The 16,492-nt window shown below is 44.9% G+C and overlaps 1 protein-coding gene across 2 annotated transcripts in view; it reads right to left on the bottom strand.

The window, feature by feature from the left end:
• ADAMTS17 (ADAM metallopeptidase with thrombospondin type 1 motif 17) overlaps positions 1–16,492 on the bottom strand; it is a 1,096,962-nt gene that overhangs the window by 221,421 nt on the left and 859,049 nt on the right. For both annotated transcript variants that reach the window (XM_069222781.1, XM_069222782.1), the window contains one exon: positions 11,866–11,946. In XM_069222781.1, the coding sequence (XP_069078882.1) occupies positions 11,866–11,946 (81 nt within the window). The remainder of the gene's footprint in view (positions 1–11,865; positions 11,947–16,492) is intronic.

Raw genomic sequence — 16,492 nt, forward strand, 5'->3', positions numbered from 1 at the left:
AGTGTGTTTATCTGAAGGCCTATCTACATTTTTAAATCAAATCTTATGGCTCTCTAGACTCCAAGAAACAGTTCTAACAGCCTTAGAGGAAGGACACTAGGGCAAGACAAGAGGACACATTTTCTCTTGGTTCATAATAAAATCAAACACTGATCCATGGGGACAGACGGTGAATGGTCTGGAAAAATACCCAGTTTTCATCAAATACATTAGAAGACGACTCATTAGAACAGAGCACCAGTAGGTCACTTTCTATTCAAGAAAATGTGATGGCTGTAAGGAAGTGACCTTCCAAGACAACTGCTTCAAGTTGTGGTCTGAGGTCTTAAGGGATCAAGAGACAAGTACTCATTCTAGTTCTTTTATTTATTTTGCTTAGTGTTAACCTATCTTTAATGTGAAAAGGAGCACTTTAAAGAAAAAATATGTTTTGTAGCAGGAGCACCTCAAACTTGAGTTGCTGTACCTAGAAAGTTATGGTGTGTGGTGGCCAGCTGACACAGGAATACAAAAATCAGATGTGATGGGGAGGGGCAAGTAATTAACACCGAACAACTGTGTAGAGCCAAATTAAGAGACTGAAGACTGAAGAGACAAGAGACTGAAATATGTGAGACTGAAGAGTGTTGATTGTTTCGGTGCAATGAGCAATAGTGATCAATGCAAACCACATTTTTGGAGACCTAGAGGAAGCTGAATAATGTATCTCTTTCAAGAAGCAAGGGTGAGGTAAGTGGTTATGTTTGAGGATAATTGATTAGGAGTGTGGTAATCTGATTGGTGAGCTCTGCACAGAGATGAACTCTGAGTAGAGTGGTATTTTTCCAGATGGAGCTGGTTCTGTGCGGGTCTCGTAGGAGACAGGAATATGTGCCTTTTAGCACTGCTGGTAGGGTAGTCCTGCAGTGTGTGTGTGCAATGACAAGATGGTTTGAGTGGCAGGGGTCAGTCAACAACCTTATGGGAGAACCACATATGTAAGTAGGCCCCCCTCCTACAGGTAGTACTGGACTTTTAGAGACATGGGCAATCCACACGTGGGCACATTCAGTGAGGCTCTCTGTCATCTGACCATACTTTTGATGTGTAAAGGAAGGACACACTGGACTCAAACCCAACGTTTCCTTGCGTAGACAGTAAGCGGGTGAGAAAAGTGCAAGTACCCTTAGAATTCCAGGACAAGCAAGATCAACTGAAGTAGCATGATGTGGTGTAGAATAAGCTGTTTCCACATGTACAGTGGAATTTCTCTTAAATTTACATGAGACCTTTGGATGGCTCTGTAGGCTAAGCAATCTGTATTGTAAGTATGCCTAAAGGACAAAGTTCTAGCAAAACACCATTCTGTCATTTTCGTATCATGATGCTTTAGCATTGCACTAACAGCATTTTTAGCACAAGGGTTGTGCGTGTTTTTTTAGTAAATACTCAACTGTCCATTTTACTCCCATTCATGCAACGCAGGGCCATCTAATTGCACATAGTGATTCTTCACCCAGTTTCATAAAACCTAGAAACTGATGGCAATCCTGTAGTTGCTCAATGCATAGTTCTTAATGATATGTACAGATCAACTCTCTTATTTAAAGCCAGTGCCAGAATAGCTATATGAGCAATGCGCATTGACTTACATTGAACTCTCTGAGCAACAGACAGTCTAACGGGCGAAGAATTGGAGATATCGGATTGTGCTAAATGAGCCACAATAATATACGAGCAGCTGAAATGTGTTCTTTGTAAATTAATGAATAAGGATTTAGAAAACAAACACTACTGTTATATCCTGGTGCCAGGAAGAACTACAGTTGTCATTGCTTCAATCAGAATGGTATTATTTAGACATTTAAAGACCACCTTGATGATGTTTGGGTGGAAAGAGATATTCGTAACAGCAATGGAAAGCTGTGGGACCATCGTTAGCTTGGATTCGGATTTTATCCCCAAGTTTTTCAACGTAGCCACAATGCTAGTCCGCATGTGCAGTTCTTTGGGCCAGATGTCAGTGAGCCAAGAGGAGGGAGGCACACATTTCTCCACCAGTTTGGTAGGGTTCATCTTTAAATTGCTGGTCCTAATCCAATGATAGTGTGACAACTAGCAAAAAGCTAGCGTTATATTCAGGGTTCTTTGGCAAAAATGGTCATGACTTGATCAAGAGCTGGGTCTAACAGTGATATACTCACAAAGAAATATTATGGCCCTCATTTTGACCCTGGCGGTCTTTTGACTGCCAGGGTAAAGTCGTGGTACCACCGCCAACAGGCTGGCAGTGCTGACCACCATATTATGAGTGTGGCAGGTTGGCCTCGGCCAACCCACCACATCTCCACTCATACCGCCATGGCGGTGAGAACCGCTGGGCCTGAGATGATCATCTCTGATCCGGCGAGTCACAGAAGACCACTAGGGGTATTAGGAGCTGGTTTTACGCCGTGGTTTCCGTGGCGGTAGCACCATCATGAAAACCATGGCATAAAGGCTACCGGTCACAGGGAATTTCTTCCCTGTCACCGGCAGCCGACCCCACACCTCCCTTCACCCACAGCGCTCCCACCCCACAATCCCCACCCCTGTTCAGCCACAGCACCCTCATTCCCCCTGCATACATGCACACAGACACACACACGCACCAGGCATACACCGATTCACCTACACTTACATACACGCATTCACTCACACACATACAAACACGCATTCAAACCATTCATACATGCATTCAATCACACGCATCCTACACACACTCACTTGAACATTCGTACACGTATTCAAGCATGCATACTCACACCCGTCCAAACATGCATACTCACACGCAAACACGCATTCACTACAACACTCGCATACACACACCCATACACACTTGCATGCAGACACGCACTCACTTCAACATTCAGACACACATACAACCGTGCATACACACGTTCATGCACACACGCAGACACCACACACTGATAAACGCACACACAACACCCCCCACCCTCCCACCCCATGCCCTGTTGGACAATCACCTTACCAGTCCTCGAGAAAAGGTCATCCAGCAGGGAACGGAAAGGGGCGTTTCCACCGCCGGCAGGACACCGGCAGGACAACGCCAGGCCGTATTATGGCCCATAATACGGCGGTGTCCTACTGATGGGGCCGGTGGTGGAACCGCCAGAGAGCCTCCACCAGCCAGCACAACTACTGCTGGATTTCCGCCCGCAATGTGGCAGAAATCCGGCAGTGCCTGTGATATGGTGGGTCTTCTGGTGCCTGCGGCTTTGGCGGTCTAAGAGGAAGACCTCCAAAGTCGTAATGAGGGCCTATATTCTGTTAAATGGTACAAGTCAGCATCCATATTCGCAGAGCCTCATCAATACCATAGCATGGTCGACTGGTCTGAAGACAGCCAACAGAACCAACAGCCACAGAGTCCTGATACTATTGCCTTTCACTGCATGTCTCATTTCATCCAGATTTCAAGTCATCCCAGGCTCGATATATTATTCAGGATAGATTCCTCCTTGAGCTCCATTAAAATGGCGACTCCACTAACTAGGTCTTGTAATCCAGTACTGGTGTCTTTTCAACAATCTACGTGGGATGGCAGGTTGAAAATGGACCTGAAATTAGGCAAATCTTGAGGTTTTGCATGTGTAATTTTCAGCAGAGAGATACCTCATGCTCTTTTGAAAGCCTCAAGGACAGTGCCATGGCTGATTAAGGGACTGACAGTCTTTACGTGGACACCTACAAAGCCGGGTGGGACAGCATCCTTTTGCATCTGGCCAGCCTGCTTGCTGGCCACATGCAAAAAGCGCATTCTGAAGCTTTACTCTTGCGGAACAGGAACACTAGTTTAATGTACTGCAGGAAAGAATTCCTGTAATACCACTGGTTCACCCTCGGTTAAATTGAGAATTTAGGAACTTGGCATTAACTAAATATTTTTGGACTGAATGTCTTGGTATATTTCAGAAATTGAGACTGGATTGCAAAAACTGTTCCAGAGAGTTGCATGTTAGGCTGACGAATACCTATTCAGACAAATCTGACCTAACGAATATTAGACTTTTTAATTCAGGTCAGGTGAGATTTGTTGCAGCCTTCTGGCAAGCAGAGAGAGCAGGTATGTCGGTTAATTTACATGTTCTTTTTATGAGGAGAGCTTCCCCCCTCTACTACAGGGAGACCTCTCTTTTCCGTTATATCTTTCCCCTCCTGCACCAAGCATTCAAATCACAATCATGATCAGTCAGTATCTATTTAGCACAAACTTTCCTAGAAACTTTACATCATCTGCCTCTTTCCACATGAACGGAAAACCATCCCACATCAACTCTGATTCGAAACAGCATGAGGCACAACAGGGCTTCATAACTTTGTTAATGATATTATTATTTCCACTACAACGCCTTTAGCCGGCATCCGGACTGTGCTCAACAGCACCACTACACATGAAAAGGGCAGAGACCCTTCCTGGCTAGGGCTCACTTCCAGGAGAAGCCAGCCAACACCGGGGCGGAATCAGACAGAGATCCAAGTAAGCATTTGCAATGCAATGGGTCTCGTGTTTGCTTGATTTAGAGCTATTAGAGTTTCACATTTCTAACTGGACTTTTCTTGCCACACAAACTGAAAATAAATAGTAAAACAGTTAACATGAGCAAGCCAATTCAAAGCGCCACTGCTGCCATGAGCATGAGCACGAAGGAGAGACACAAAAGGAAAAAGAAGTTTGCTTGCAGTCGAAGTTATCTGCAAAAGTGCAATTATCCATGTAACAGGGTCGATGGCCAAGGCGGTAACAAAACCACCCCAAGGAGGGACAAACGTAAAGAATTTACCAACTAAAACAAAAGATTTTTGAAAGGCAAGCACATGAACGAGTTTTAGTGATGAGAGTGCAGCGGACGTGGTAAAACGCCCAGATACATACCAACACGTGCGCTGCTATACTCAACCTAAAAACTGAAACGGAAGGTGCTATCTAAAGAAGCCAACTCCTAGACACGTCCTGCGTCAACCCTAATCTTAGTTTGCCTTTGAACAGCTGTATGATCTACTGAGTGGTCTTCTATCTTACAATTACAAGGCCTAAAAGGGGTATGGGGGCCTAATGTACTAAATTATTTTACAAATTCTGTATCTATAGAGAAGTGTGTTATATATAAGAGCCTCGATTGAATTTTAACTGATAGAGGAAAAGTCTTGAATGATTCGATTCGAAGTGTCCATTTAATTTGAAGGAGGATTCTCAGCTAATTCTTCTATGACTTCCTGGTTAGTAATTAGAAAGTACACTCACAAAGGCAATGACGCTGTTGCAAAAGAAGAACGTAGAAAAGGGATTACTATAGAGGAGTTAGATGGCAATGATTAGCAAAAAAAAAGAAAAGCATTTTCTAAATCCATCAGTGAATGTAAAGCAAGGGAGCAGGGGATGCAGAAAAAGTTTTACGGTGGCCTTGGAAAAGATGAATTATTTACATTCGTTGAGAAGCAGTTAAGAAAGTTAAATACAAAGAAGAGACGTTTCACAACATGTAAAGAATAAACATAAGGGTGGTGGATAGGTATCCAAAGGTGAAACACAGAGCAGGACTCTCCTAGGCCCCAGATGAATCACCAGAATCGTCCTATTCTGAAAATAAATTTCAACTCTCGATTTTGCCCAAATGGTAACTATCCTGAGAGGTGCATCTCAACAGGTGTGGTCAGGGGGTAGTACAGGCAGGCATACAGGTAAGCGTTTTTGAGAATACTGTAGAAAATGACCTCCAAGCCTCTAAAGGTGATCTTTAACCAGCAGTCGTTACCCTTGTAAAAACGTTCGGTTAGGCCTTTCCTGCATTATGGGGTCCAGTTATGGAAGCAAATGTAGCTGAAGAAAAACATGCATTGGCAAAGCCAATACATCTTATGTTAATGCGAAAGTGTATGTAAACACAGGCGTTCACAAATTATATTTACTTGTGTTGCATTCAGAAATGTTGTTTATCATATTAAAGCCTGCCCTTGGGGCTTTGCCAATGCTGAGGTAAAAGCAGAAATACATTTTTACTTTCTTTATAGGATGTATATAGGAATAAAGAATTGAACGTGGCAAACAGTGTGATTCTTCAATGTACTTTTCAGATGTAAAAAAATAACATTCCAATGGAAGCACTTAATGGAAGGTGGGATGAGACACCAAATAGCCAATAGCATGAGGTGAGAGGGTAATGCTCCCATGCAGGAAGCCAAAGCTGACTCTAGTTGGTAACAATACATCTTGCAGAGAGCTGCACTGCTAAGCCAGGCCTAATGAGCCACTGTCCAGGTGAGAGTTACAGCTATGGTGCAAGAGTAATACACAATGTCCCTTCCCCTACACCCTGCCTGTGGTCAAGCGCCTCACTTGTTTCCTTTTCCTGTACTCTCCATTTTAACTACTTTCACTCTCTCATCTGTTCTTCTACACTCTCTAGAGCAGAGGTCTTCAAACTTTTTGATGCTGGGACCCCCTCTCAAAATGTTTTAGGTGTAAGGACCCCCTCTGACAAAATGTTTGAGAACCTGGTACCCCTCATCATTGACAATCATAAACGTCCCCAATTCTCAGAGCAAACCATTTTTATGGTGAGGAAATACTATTAAACAGTGTTTAGCAAGCCAAAGGTCAGTGAGTGTGGCGGTGTGGTCAAAGGTGTGGCTAAAAACAAGGTCCTAATTTAAGAGGAATTGGCGAAGGGCCGTTGCGCAAGTATTCTTGCTACACTGCCCTACGGCAATATAAAAGGGCAGGAATGGACCGTATTTATGAAATACAGTGCATTCCTATCCTTTCCACCTGTGTGGCGCACCAATTCCTGCCTAGCGCCAACGAAGGCAGGATTGTTTTTATGCAGGAAGGCGTACCTCCCTTCAAAAAAACAATCCCGAGAGGCATTTTCCTCTTTCTATACGTGCAGCAGATAGCACCACACATGTAAAGAGGAAAAAACAAGGAGAAATTAAAACATTTTTCCTCATTACGCCTGCTCTAGGGAAGCATACGGTTTTGGCACTGCTCCAGTTTACGTAATTTTGTAAATCTAGGGCAGCGTCAAAATCCATGGGTGTTGTGTGGGTGCCCATGGATTGCCTCCTTGAGGCAAAGTAAGGCAACACATTGGCTTGCGCTGCTTTGCCTTACTCCATATCTTTCACGCCATGCAAAGCCATGCAGAGTGGCTTTGCGTCGCCTCATAGGTATGAATGAGAGGCCTGTGCCACAGGAGCGTCAAATATGTGATGCTCTGGTGGTGCAAGCCTTTCATAAATAAGCCCCAAAATATTCTGTAAGTTTTTTTAAAGTCTTTCACCATCAGGTAGCTGCATATAAAATAAAAGTGAGCATACCTGAAAATAAAATAAAAGAAAGATGTTACTCATTGGGAGATGCGTTGTAGTGCATTATGAAACCTCTATTAGTTAGTGCACTGCAGAGGCCTGTGTGTAAAGGAAAAGTAAAATAATTAAATCTTGGTTGGTGCAGTGGAGAAGAGTGACTTGAGTATTTTTAGAGGGACGTTGTCACAGCCTGTGACAGAAAGCACTGTGAATATGTGAGGCATTATTTTATACTTGCATTACCTACAGTATAAGATAGGTCACTACAAAAAGGTTTAAGATAAAACGGTGCTTTCAAAATGTAGATTTAAGAAATATCAGAGCACATCTAATGCCATATTTAATAGCTGTCCCTTCAACACTTCCAGGTGAAGTAAGCGCTATGTAAATAAAATTACAATTAAAATCACACACTTCACAGTACAGTTGTTACCTCTGCACTACTACGCAAAGAATAAATATTTGTTATAATAAAGCTTTGAGTGACTCGATCATTTAAAGCCAAGAACCAGCTCCCAAGCATCCTTTATAGTTGCAGATTACCCTTTACATTGGCAGAGCAACTCGTAGCGCACATTTGCATTTAATTCAGGAAGCAGGCACCCTGGCACCAAAGCGTTTTTTAGCTGTCTGTGTGGCATTATTTCACAGCACAGGAGACTCAGTAAATCAAAGTTCAGCTGAGGCATTTTTAACGATGGGAGAAGAGAGCCTGGGGGAATGCACAACCCTCTGCCCATGTCTCCATGGCCCCCCTGGGGGTCACGACCCCCCAAATTGAAGACCTCTTGTAGGAAGTTGGCTCTGTATGTGCTATTTCAAAGTAAGGAATAGCATGCACAGAGTCCAAGGGTTCCCCTTAGAGGTAAAATAGTGGTAAAAATAGATAATACTAATGCTCTATTTTGTGGTAGTGTGGTCGAGCAGTAGGCTTATCCAAGGAGTAGTGTTAAGCATTTGTTGTACATACACATAGACAATAAATGAGGTACACACACTCAGAGACAAATCCAGCCAATAGGTTTTTATATAGAAAAATATCTTTTCTTAGTTTATTTTAAGAACCACAGGTTCAAATTCTACATGTAATATCTCATTCGAAAGGTATTGCAGGTAAGTACTTTAGGAACTTCAAATCATCAAAATTGCACGTATACTTTTCAAGTTATTCACAAATAGCTGTTTTAAAAGTGGACACTTAGTGCAATTTTCACAGTTCCTAGGGGAGGTAAGTATTTGTTAGGTTAACCAGGTAAGTAAGGCACTTACAGGGCTTAGTTCTTGGTCCAAGGTAGCCCACCGTTGGGGGTTCAGAGCAACCCCAAAGTCACCACACCAGCAGCTCAGGGCCGGTCAGGTGCAGAGTTCAAAGTGGTGCCCAAAACACATAGGCTAGAATGGAGAGAAGGGGGTGCCCCGGTTCCGGTCTGCTTGCAGGTAAGTACCCGCGTCTTCGGAGGGCAGACCAGGGGGGTTTTGTAGGGCACCGGGGGGGACACAAGTCCACACAGAAATTTCACCCTCAGCAGCGCGGGGCGGCCGGGTGCAGTGTAGAAACAAGCGTCGGGTTTGTAATGGAAGTCAATGGGAGATCTAGGGATCTCTTCAGCGCTGCAGGCAGGCAAGGGGGGGGTTCCTCGGGGAAACCTCCACTTGGTCAAGGGAGAGGGACTCCTGGGGGTCACTCCTCCAGTGAAAGTCCGGTCCTTCAGGTCCTGGGGGCTGCGGGTGCAGGGTCTCTCCCAGGTGTCGGGACTTAGGATTCAAAGAGTCGCGGTCAGGGGAAGCCTCGGGATTCCCTCTGCAGGCGGCGCTGTGGGGGCTCAGGGGGGACAGGTTTTTGTACTCACAGTCTTAGAGTAGTCCTGGGGTCCCTCCTGAGGTGTTGGATCGCCACCAGCCGAGTCGGGGTCGCCGGGTGCAGTGTTGCAAGTCTCACGCTTCTTGCGGGGAGCTTGCAGGGTTCTTTAAAGCTGCTGGAAACAAAGTTGCAGCTTTTCTTGGAGCAGGTCCGCTGTCCTCGGGAGTTTCTTGTCTTTTCGAAGCAGGGGCAGTCCTCAGAGGATGTCGAGGTCGCTGGTCCCTTTGGAAGGCGTCGCTGGAGCAGGATCTTTGGAAGGCAGGAGACAGGCCGGTGAGTTTCTGGAGCCAAGGCAGTTGTCGTCTTCTGGTCTTCCTCTGCAGGGGTTTTCAGCTAGGCAGTCCTTCTTCTTGTAGTTGCAGGAATCTAATTTTCTAGGGTTCAGGGTAGCCCTTAAATACTAAATTTAAGGGCGTGTTTAGGTCTGGGGGGTTAGTAGCCAATGGCTACTAGCCCTGAGGGTGGGTACACCCTCTTTGTGCCTCCTCCCAAGGGGAGGGGGTCACAATCCTAACCCTATTGGGGGAATCCTCCATCTGCAAGATGGAGGATTTCTAAAAGTTAGAGTCACTTCAGCTCAGGACACCTTAGGGGCTGTCCTGACTGGCCAGTGACTCCTCCTTGTTTTTCTCATTATTTTCTCCGGCCTTGCCGCCAAAAGTGGGGCCTGGCCGGAGGGGGCGGGCAACTCCACTAGCTGGAGTGTCCTGCTGGGTTGGCACAAAGGAGGTGAGCCTTTGAGGCTCACCGCCAGGTGTGACAATTCCTGCCTGGGGGAGGTGTTAGCATCTCCACCCAGTGCAGGCTTTGTTACTGGCCTCAGAGTGACAAAGGCACTCTCCCCATGGGGCCAGCAACATGTCTCGGTTTGTGGCAGGCTGCGAAAACTAGTCAGCCTACACAGATAGTCGGTTAAGTTTCAGGGGGCACCTCTAAGGTGCCCTCTGGGGTGTATTTTACAATAAAATGTACACTGGCATCAGTGTGCATTTATTGTGCTGAGAAGTTTGATACCAAACTTCCCAGTTTTCAGTGTAGCCATTATGGTGCTGTGGAGTTCGTGTTTGACAGACTCCCAGACCATATACTCTTATGGCTACCCTGCACTTACAATGTCTAAGGTTTTGTTTAGACACTGTAGGGGTACCATGCTCATGCACTGGTACCCTCACCTATGGTATAGTGCACCCTGCCTTAGGGCTGTAAGGCCTGCTAGAGGGGTGGCTTACCTATACTGCATAGGCAGTGAGAGGCTGGTATGGCACCCTGAGGGGAGTGCCATGTCGACTTACTCGTTTTGTCCTCACTAGCACACACAAGCTGGCAAGCAGTGTGTCTGTGCTGAGTGAGAGGTCTCCAGGGTGGCATAAGACATGCTGCAGCCCTTAGAGACCTTCCTTGGCATCAGGGCCCTTGGTACTAGAAGTACCAGTTACAAGGGACTTATCTGGATGCCAGGGTCTGCCAATTGTGGATACAAAAGTACAGGTTAGGGAAAGAACACTGGTGCTGGGGCCTGGTTAGCAGGCCTCAGCACACTTTCAATTGTAAACATAGCATCAGTAAAGGCAAAAAGTCAGGGGGCAACCATGCCAAGGAGGCATTTCCTTACACCTCTGCTCTAGGGTCTTCTAACACCATGAACTGCCCAGAGGTACTAGTTAGTACTATGTAAAATACTGTGGCTTTAGCCTGTGTGAGAAACCTTATGGGCAGTGTGCAGACCAGCCTATACGACAATCCGGCGATATCACAGGACGATGGTGCCTCTGATAGGCCGGTATATCCTGGGTAGAATCCATTGCCTGTCAGACCTTTCATGTGAGTGACTCTGCCACAGCCTTTCATTGGTACCTGTCAATGGAGAGTTGAAAAATCCATCAACAGGCCACTCTATTTACTTACTCTACATGAAGATGTAGGTGTGGCCAGGGCCGGACAGAAAACAAGATCAGCCCTATCACAAATGTTCAAAACAGCCCAAGACTGCATGCAGGAGGTCGCCAATAGATTTTTCCTATGGGGCTTCAATGGTTGGGTGCTGTCAGCCCATTCTGCTCTGTAGGTAGTCCCCTAGCCTGCATGCCACCAAGCACATTCCAGAAGGCAGAATAGGGCCCTGCCCTGGCTGTAGTCGCCTTATGTACCACCGAGTTGTCAGAATGGGACCCTGCAAGAAATGTGTGCAAACAAAGAATCCGAGAACCAACTCCTTCTCCAATGTGCACCTTCGATTTAATTTATCGACTGATATTTTTAAACACAGCATTAGCTCATCAGCTCCACTCTCCCACACTTTGCAAAAACAAACCAAAAAGACTATTTCCTTACATCACCGAAGAATAAACCCAGATGTATTTTCATAATATATTTCAGATAACAGCGTCCTCGCCTGGGTACAAAATGGCGATTTAGCAGCAGTTAAACACGATCCAGGCCCCGTCTGATGATAACCTCACAAAAAAAAGAACCTCTGGCAAAAGGCGGTCAGTGAATTATATGGTGTTCAGAAAAGGATAAGGTTTCCATTCTTAGCACGACATGCCCCGGTCTCTGGTTATTGAAGGAAAAGGTAACAGATACCAGATCATATTTTAATATAGGAAAAATAAAAACTTGGTTCATTTTTTTGCTTATTAATTCCATTTTCTTACCCAGAAAGCTGTGCGCAGGCTTGTCCTCAACCACCCGAATCCGTCTGGCTCCAGCGGGAATCACCGTGGCTTCGATGTAACCTGTGGGGGAAAAAGTCCAGGCAGGTAACAATATTTCTTCTCTTTTTTTTAAGTTTACTGAACAGTTGCCAGTCACATGGCAACCATCTCCTTTCGGAACCTATGTTGAAACTAGCATTTTCAAGAATTAGGACACTATGAGCCTGATTACAACTTTGGCGGAGAGGGTTAATCCGTCCCAAATGTGACAGATATCCCAACCACCGTATTACGAGTTCCATAGGATATAATGGACTCGTAATACGGCGGGCAGGATATCCGTCACATTTGGGATGGATTAACCCCCTCAGCCAAAGTTGTAATCAGGCCCAATATCCGTACACAAGCAAAGCTCACAGCTGTGCAGGTGGTTATAGCTCCAGTCACATGGAGGTACCCGACGAAACAGTGGCACGAGTCTGTTGTTCAGTGCACCGATAAACATACATGCATACAGTATGCTGCTGATTTTTTTTTCTCTCTAGAGATTGTTCAGTTTCTCACTTGAAAGAGATTTCCCAGAATAAAAATTCAACATCCTGAGACAAAGTTACTTGAGAGCAGTGATCTTCGACTTTTTAATGCAGCACCCCCTTGCGTAAAAAAACAAAAAATCAATTGGGACACCGGCAGAATGGCAAACCTTTTTAAAATTATTCTACAAAATTGGCAGCAATACACATATTTAATAGTTCAAACATTGCAGTTATGCTGAGTTTTCCCTTTGAAATATGCAATCGAACATGCAACTGAATACATGATTGCCAACATGCGTGGCAGCCTGGTCTCCTTAAAGTATAAAGGTATTAACAAAGCTATCATTTATCAAAAATGCAGGGGTAGGGTAGACTTTGAGCGGGGGGGGGGTGAGGGTTATTTGGAGCCTGTGCTCCTTCGACACCTACTCTCAACCCCAGCATAAGTCACAAAAAATGTAAGGATGGCTCTTTAGAGCGTGGCTCACTGCCACAGTTTTTTCACTAAATAAACAGCACTATTTTCAGTATGGTGATCCTCTAGGCCAGTGCCTGCATACCACCTCCATCTCCCAAAACATGTGATCAAGTCAGCCCCTCTTTCCCCCAGTTTGGTTTGGAGACCTGTGCTTTAGAAGGAGATTCTGCTACCCAACAAGCTCCCAAAAAGTGTGGCTGGGATTCACCAGAAGGCTAGAAAGCCCAAGTAACATAGACATTAACATATTACAAACCTCTGTGCATTCCTGGCTCATTATTGATCAGCTCCATTTGATACATAGATATCACTCTGCTGCCTCTGACTCGTGACACCTCAGTGGATCAAAGTCAACACAAGCATCAGATAGCTCAGTGTGTTCATGCATCTACTGCAAACATATGGGTGAAACCTGCAGTAAACTGGTTTGAACCTGATAAAAATTCATTGGAAGGCCAAAGATGAAATGCACATTTTACATTTGGTCTTCACAAACATAAAAAAGTACAGCTTTATAGCAGCAAGAGTTGTACAAAATCAAAAATATTTATTTAATTTATTGGGTCCCAGCCTACCAGACAGCGCAGCTGTCTGGTTTGCTAAAGACATCTTGTGGACAATCAGAAAGCTGATCTAGAAATGCATTCTGTCCATTGCTTGCCATTGGCTTTGTAACTCACATTGTTTTTTCTTTCCATTTGCTAGTTTTGTTTTAGGCTGTCCAGCTTGAGTTCATACCTTCCCTTGCCCAAACCTTATTTACAGTATCCTTCTGAGTGCTCACTTTTTGTAAACTGGCCTGTAAATCTTGTTCTTATCTCATCACATTTGCTGTGCATTCAAAGACAGAGGTCAAATGTCAGGTACTGTCTTCCAAGGGTACTTGTTTACTTTTCTTTCTCGGACTTCAAAGTGAAAGGATTTATGTGACAATCTTGCTAGATACTGGGGACAGGAAAGAATTTCTGTTCCAGCACACAGCAACATTTAAATGAACTGTGTACATGTGTCAGAAAATATCAAAATTAAGAACACATATAAACATATTTTTTGCTATTTCAGAAGTTTGTTGGAAATCAATACACTGTGTGATGCAGTTTCCACACATTTTCTTCTGTGCACTGTATAGGTTTATTAGTAAAACTGTATGTCTGTGCAAATGTAATAGTCATTTCAGTTGAAAATGTGTTGTCTGTAATGGCATTGTGCAATCACACTCTATACCACTCCACAACACTGCCCTCTACTCTGCACCACCCCACTCTGCTCCACACTATGCCACTGCTCTCTATGCCCCTTCATGCTGTGCCTCTCTACTCTGCCCTGTACCACTGTGCCAATGCACTCTTCACCCCGCTCCTCTACACCACTGCACTATGCCGCTGCACTCTACAGCACTCCAGTCTAGGTCACACCAATCTACTCTGCTCAACTCCACTCTATGCCACTGTACTCTACAACACTCTGCAACACTGTACTCTATGCCAATACACTGTACACCACTTTAATCTATTCTGCCCAATGCACCCTGCACCACTTTACCCCATTACACTCTATGCAACTGCACTCTGCCTTGCACCACTCCACTCTATGCCACTTCACTACACTGAAACAATATACTCTACACCACAGCGCTCTGTGCCACTCTTCTCCACTCTATGCAACTGCACTTTACGCCACTCTACTCCTAACCACTGCACTCTATGCCAATGCACTCTACACAACTGCACTTTACTGTGTATCACTGTACTCTACGCCACTGCTCTTTAAACCACTATACTCCACTTAGCTCTGCAAAACTGCACTCTCCACCACTGAACTGTATGCAACTCTACTCTACACTACTCCACTCTATGCCATTATACTCTACTCTGCACCACTCTATGCTACTCTACGCTCTACCACTCTATGTCACTGGCCTTTACTCTGTACTCTACACCACTGCACTTTAAGCCACTCAACTCTACTCTGTGCCACTACCCTCTGCACCACTCAACTCTATGCCACTCTACTCTATGCCATTCTAGTCTGTGCCCCTCCAGTCTGCACCACTGCCCTTTACTATGCACCACTCTAATTCATGCCACTGTATTCTACGATGCTGCAGTGCAGCCCGCTGAATTCAATACAACTGCATTCAATGCGACTGCACTCATTGCCACTATACTCTGCAACACTCTACGCCAATGCACTCTACACCAGTCCACTTTAATTTATGCCACTTCAGTGTATAGCACTCTGTGTGACTCCACACTATGACACTCCAATCAACAACACTCTCTGTCACTCTACTCTACTCTTTGCCATTCCACTCTATGGTACTCCTCACTACTTTTCTCTACACCACTGACTTTTAACCATGCTGAACAGCAGCCACGCTGGTGTACAACATGGCTAAAACACATTGGCAAAGCCAATTGCTCTTTCACAGACGAGACCTATTGGTTTTGCCAATGATTGTTTAAATTGTCCCTCTGTTTCATGGTGACAGAATACCTTCACCAGCAATTTCAAGCCTTTTTCACACAATGGAATGTGACAGGACCAGGCATCAGGAGTTGCGGCACACTCAGCACTTTACAGACATTTTAACTCTGCTGCTGATCAACGAGCTTGTGGAAGCAGAAGTGCGGCTCTGTGATCATCAGCCTCGTTTCCACCGGCGTCTCCCCCTTGATGCTGCCATTCAGGGGCCGCCGCAATGAGGTGCATGTTTAATCAGCTATGTCTTGAGGACTGACTTTACACCTTGTGTACGTTTGCAAACGATCGACAGGACGGATTGGATCTTTGGGGGCCAAACCATTTACAAAGCCCCTAAGAGGTGGAATAATTAAAACAGGCAAATTCCTGGGACAACAGTCCAAATTCAGGAACCAAAGTGAAAAATAACCACAGGGAATTGCTGGTCCTTGGGAGGAAACCTGGGACATGATTAAACGTACAAAGTGCCAGTATCCTCATGTTTTCTCTGGGTGGCCATCTACATACAGAGGTACTGTACCCATAAGTTTTGCATCTCTCTCGCTCCCATCACCATCTGTTGTCTTTGTTAACTGTTGTACGATGCCACCTGCACTGTCAAAGAGAATATTGGTGTCCCCCTATCTTGGAAAGTTATTTTCTATATTTTCAAGATTGCCAACATATTGATTTTTGATATGAAGTGCTGTATATCTTGGAAGTATGGAACATAACAATCCAAGATGGCCACTCACCACTATTGACTTTGTCAATTTCAGTGCTGCATTGGCAAAACCAAGGAGAGGCCTTTCAGAGGCACCGGCCTCCCTGTGACATCTTCCGAACAAAACTGACTGTGCAGGTTATTCTGAGCGAGCTTTTGAAGAGCAGTAGAGAAGTGGAATTAAAGCATGGCATGGAAGTTTGTCTTCTTTACACCAGGCCTGAGGTTCAGAATAGTGCCATACTTCTCAGGCATCCTGCAATCTGTATAAGGAGCAGCATGACACACAGGTATATGGAGGACCACAAGAGGCCAACAGGGTTCCACATAAAGTCAGAAAGGGTGGTAACCTGGAGGGAGTAAACGAGTTAGTGCACAGTTCAACATTGAAGTAATTTTGTTTAGAATTTAGATTATAAGTAGTGA

This window comes from Pleurodeles waltl, chromosome 3_1, assembly GCF_031143425.1.
Source record: "Pleurodeles waltl isolate 20211129_DDA chromosome 3_1, aPleWal1.hap1.20221129, whole genome shotgun sequence".
Lineage (NCBI taxonomy): Eukaryota > Metazoa > Chordata > Amphibia > Caudata > Salamandridae > Pleurodeles > Pleurodeles waltl.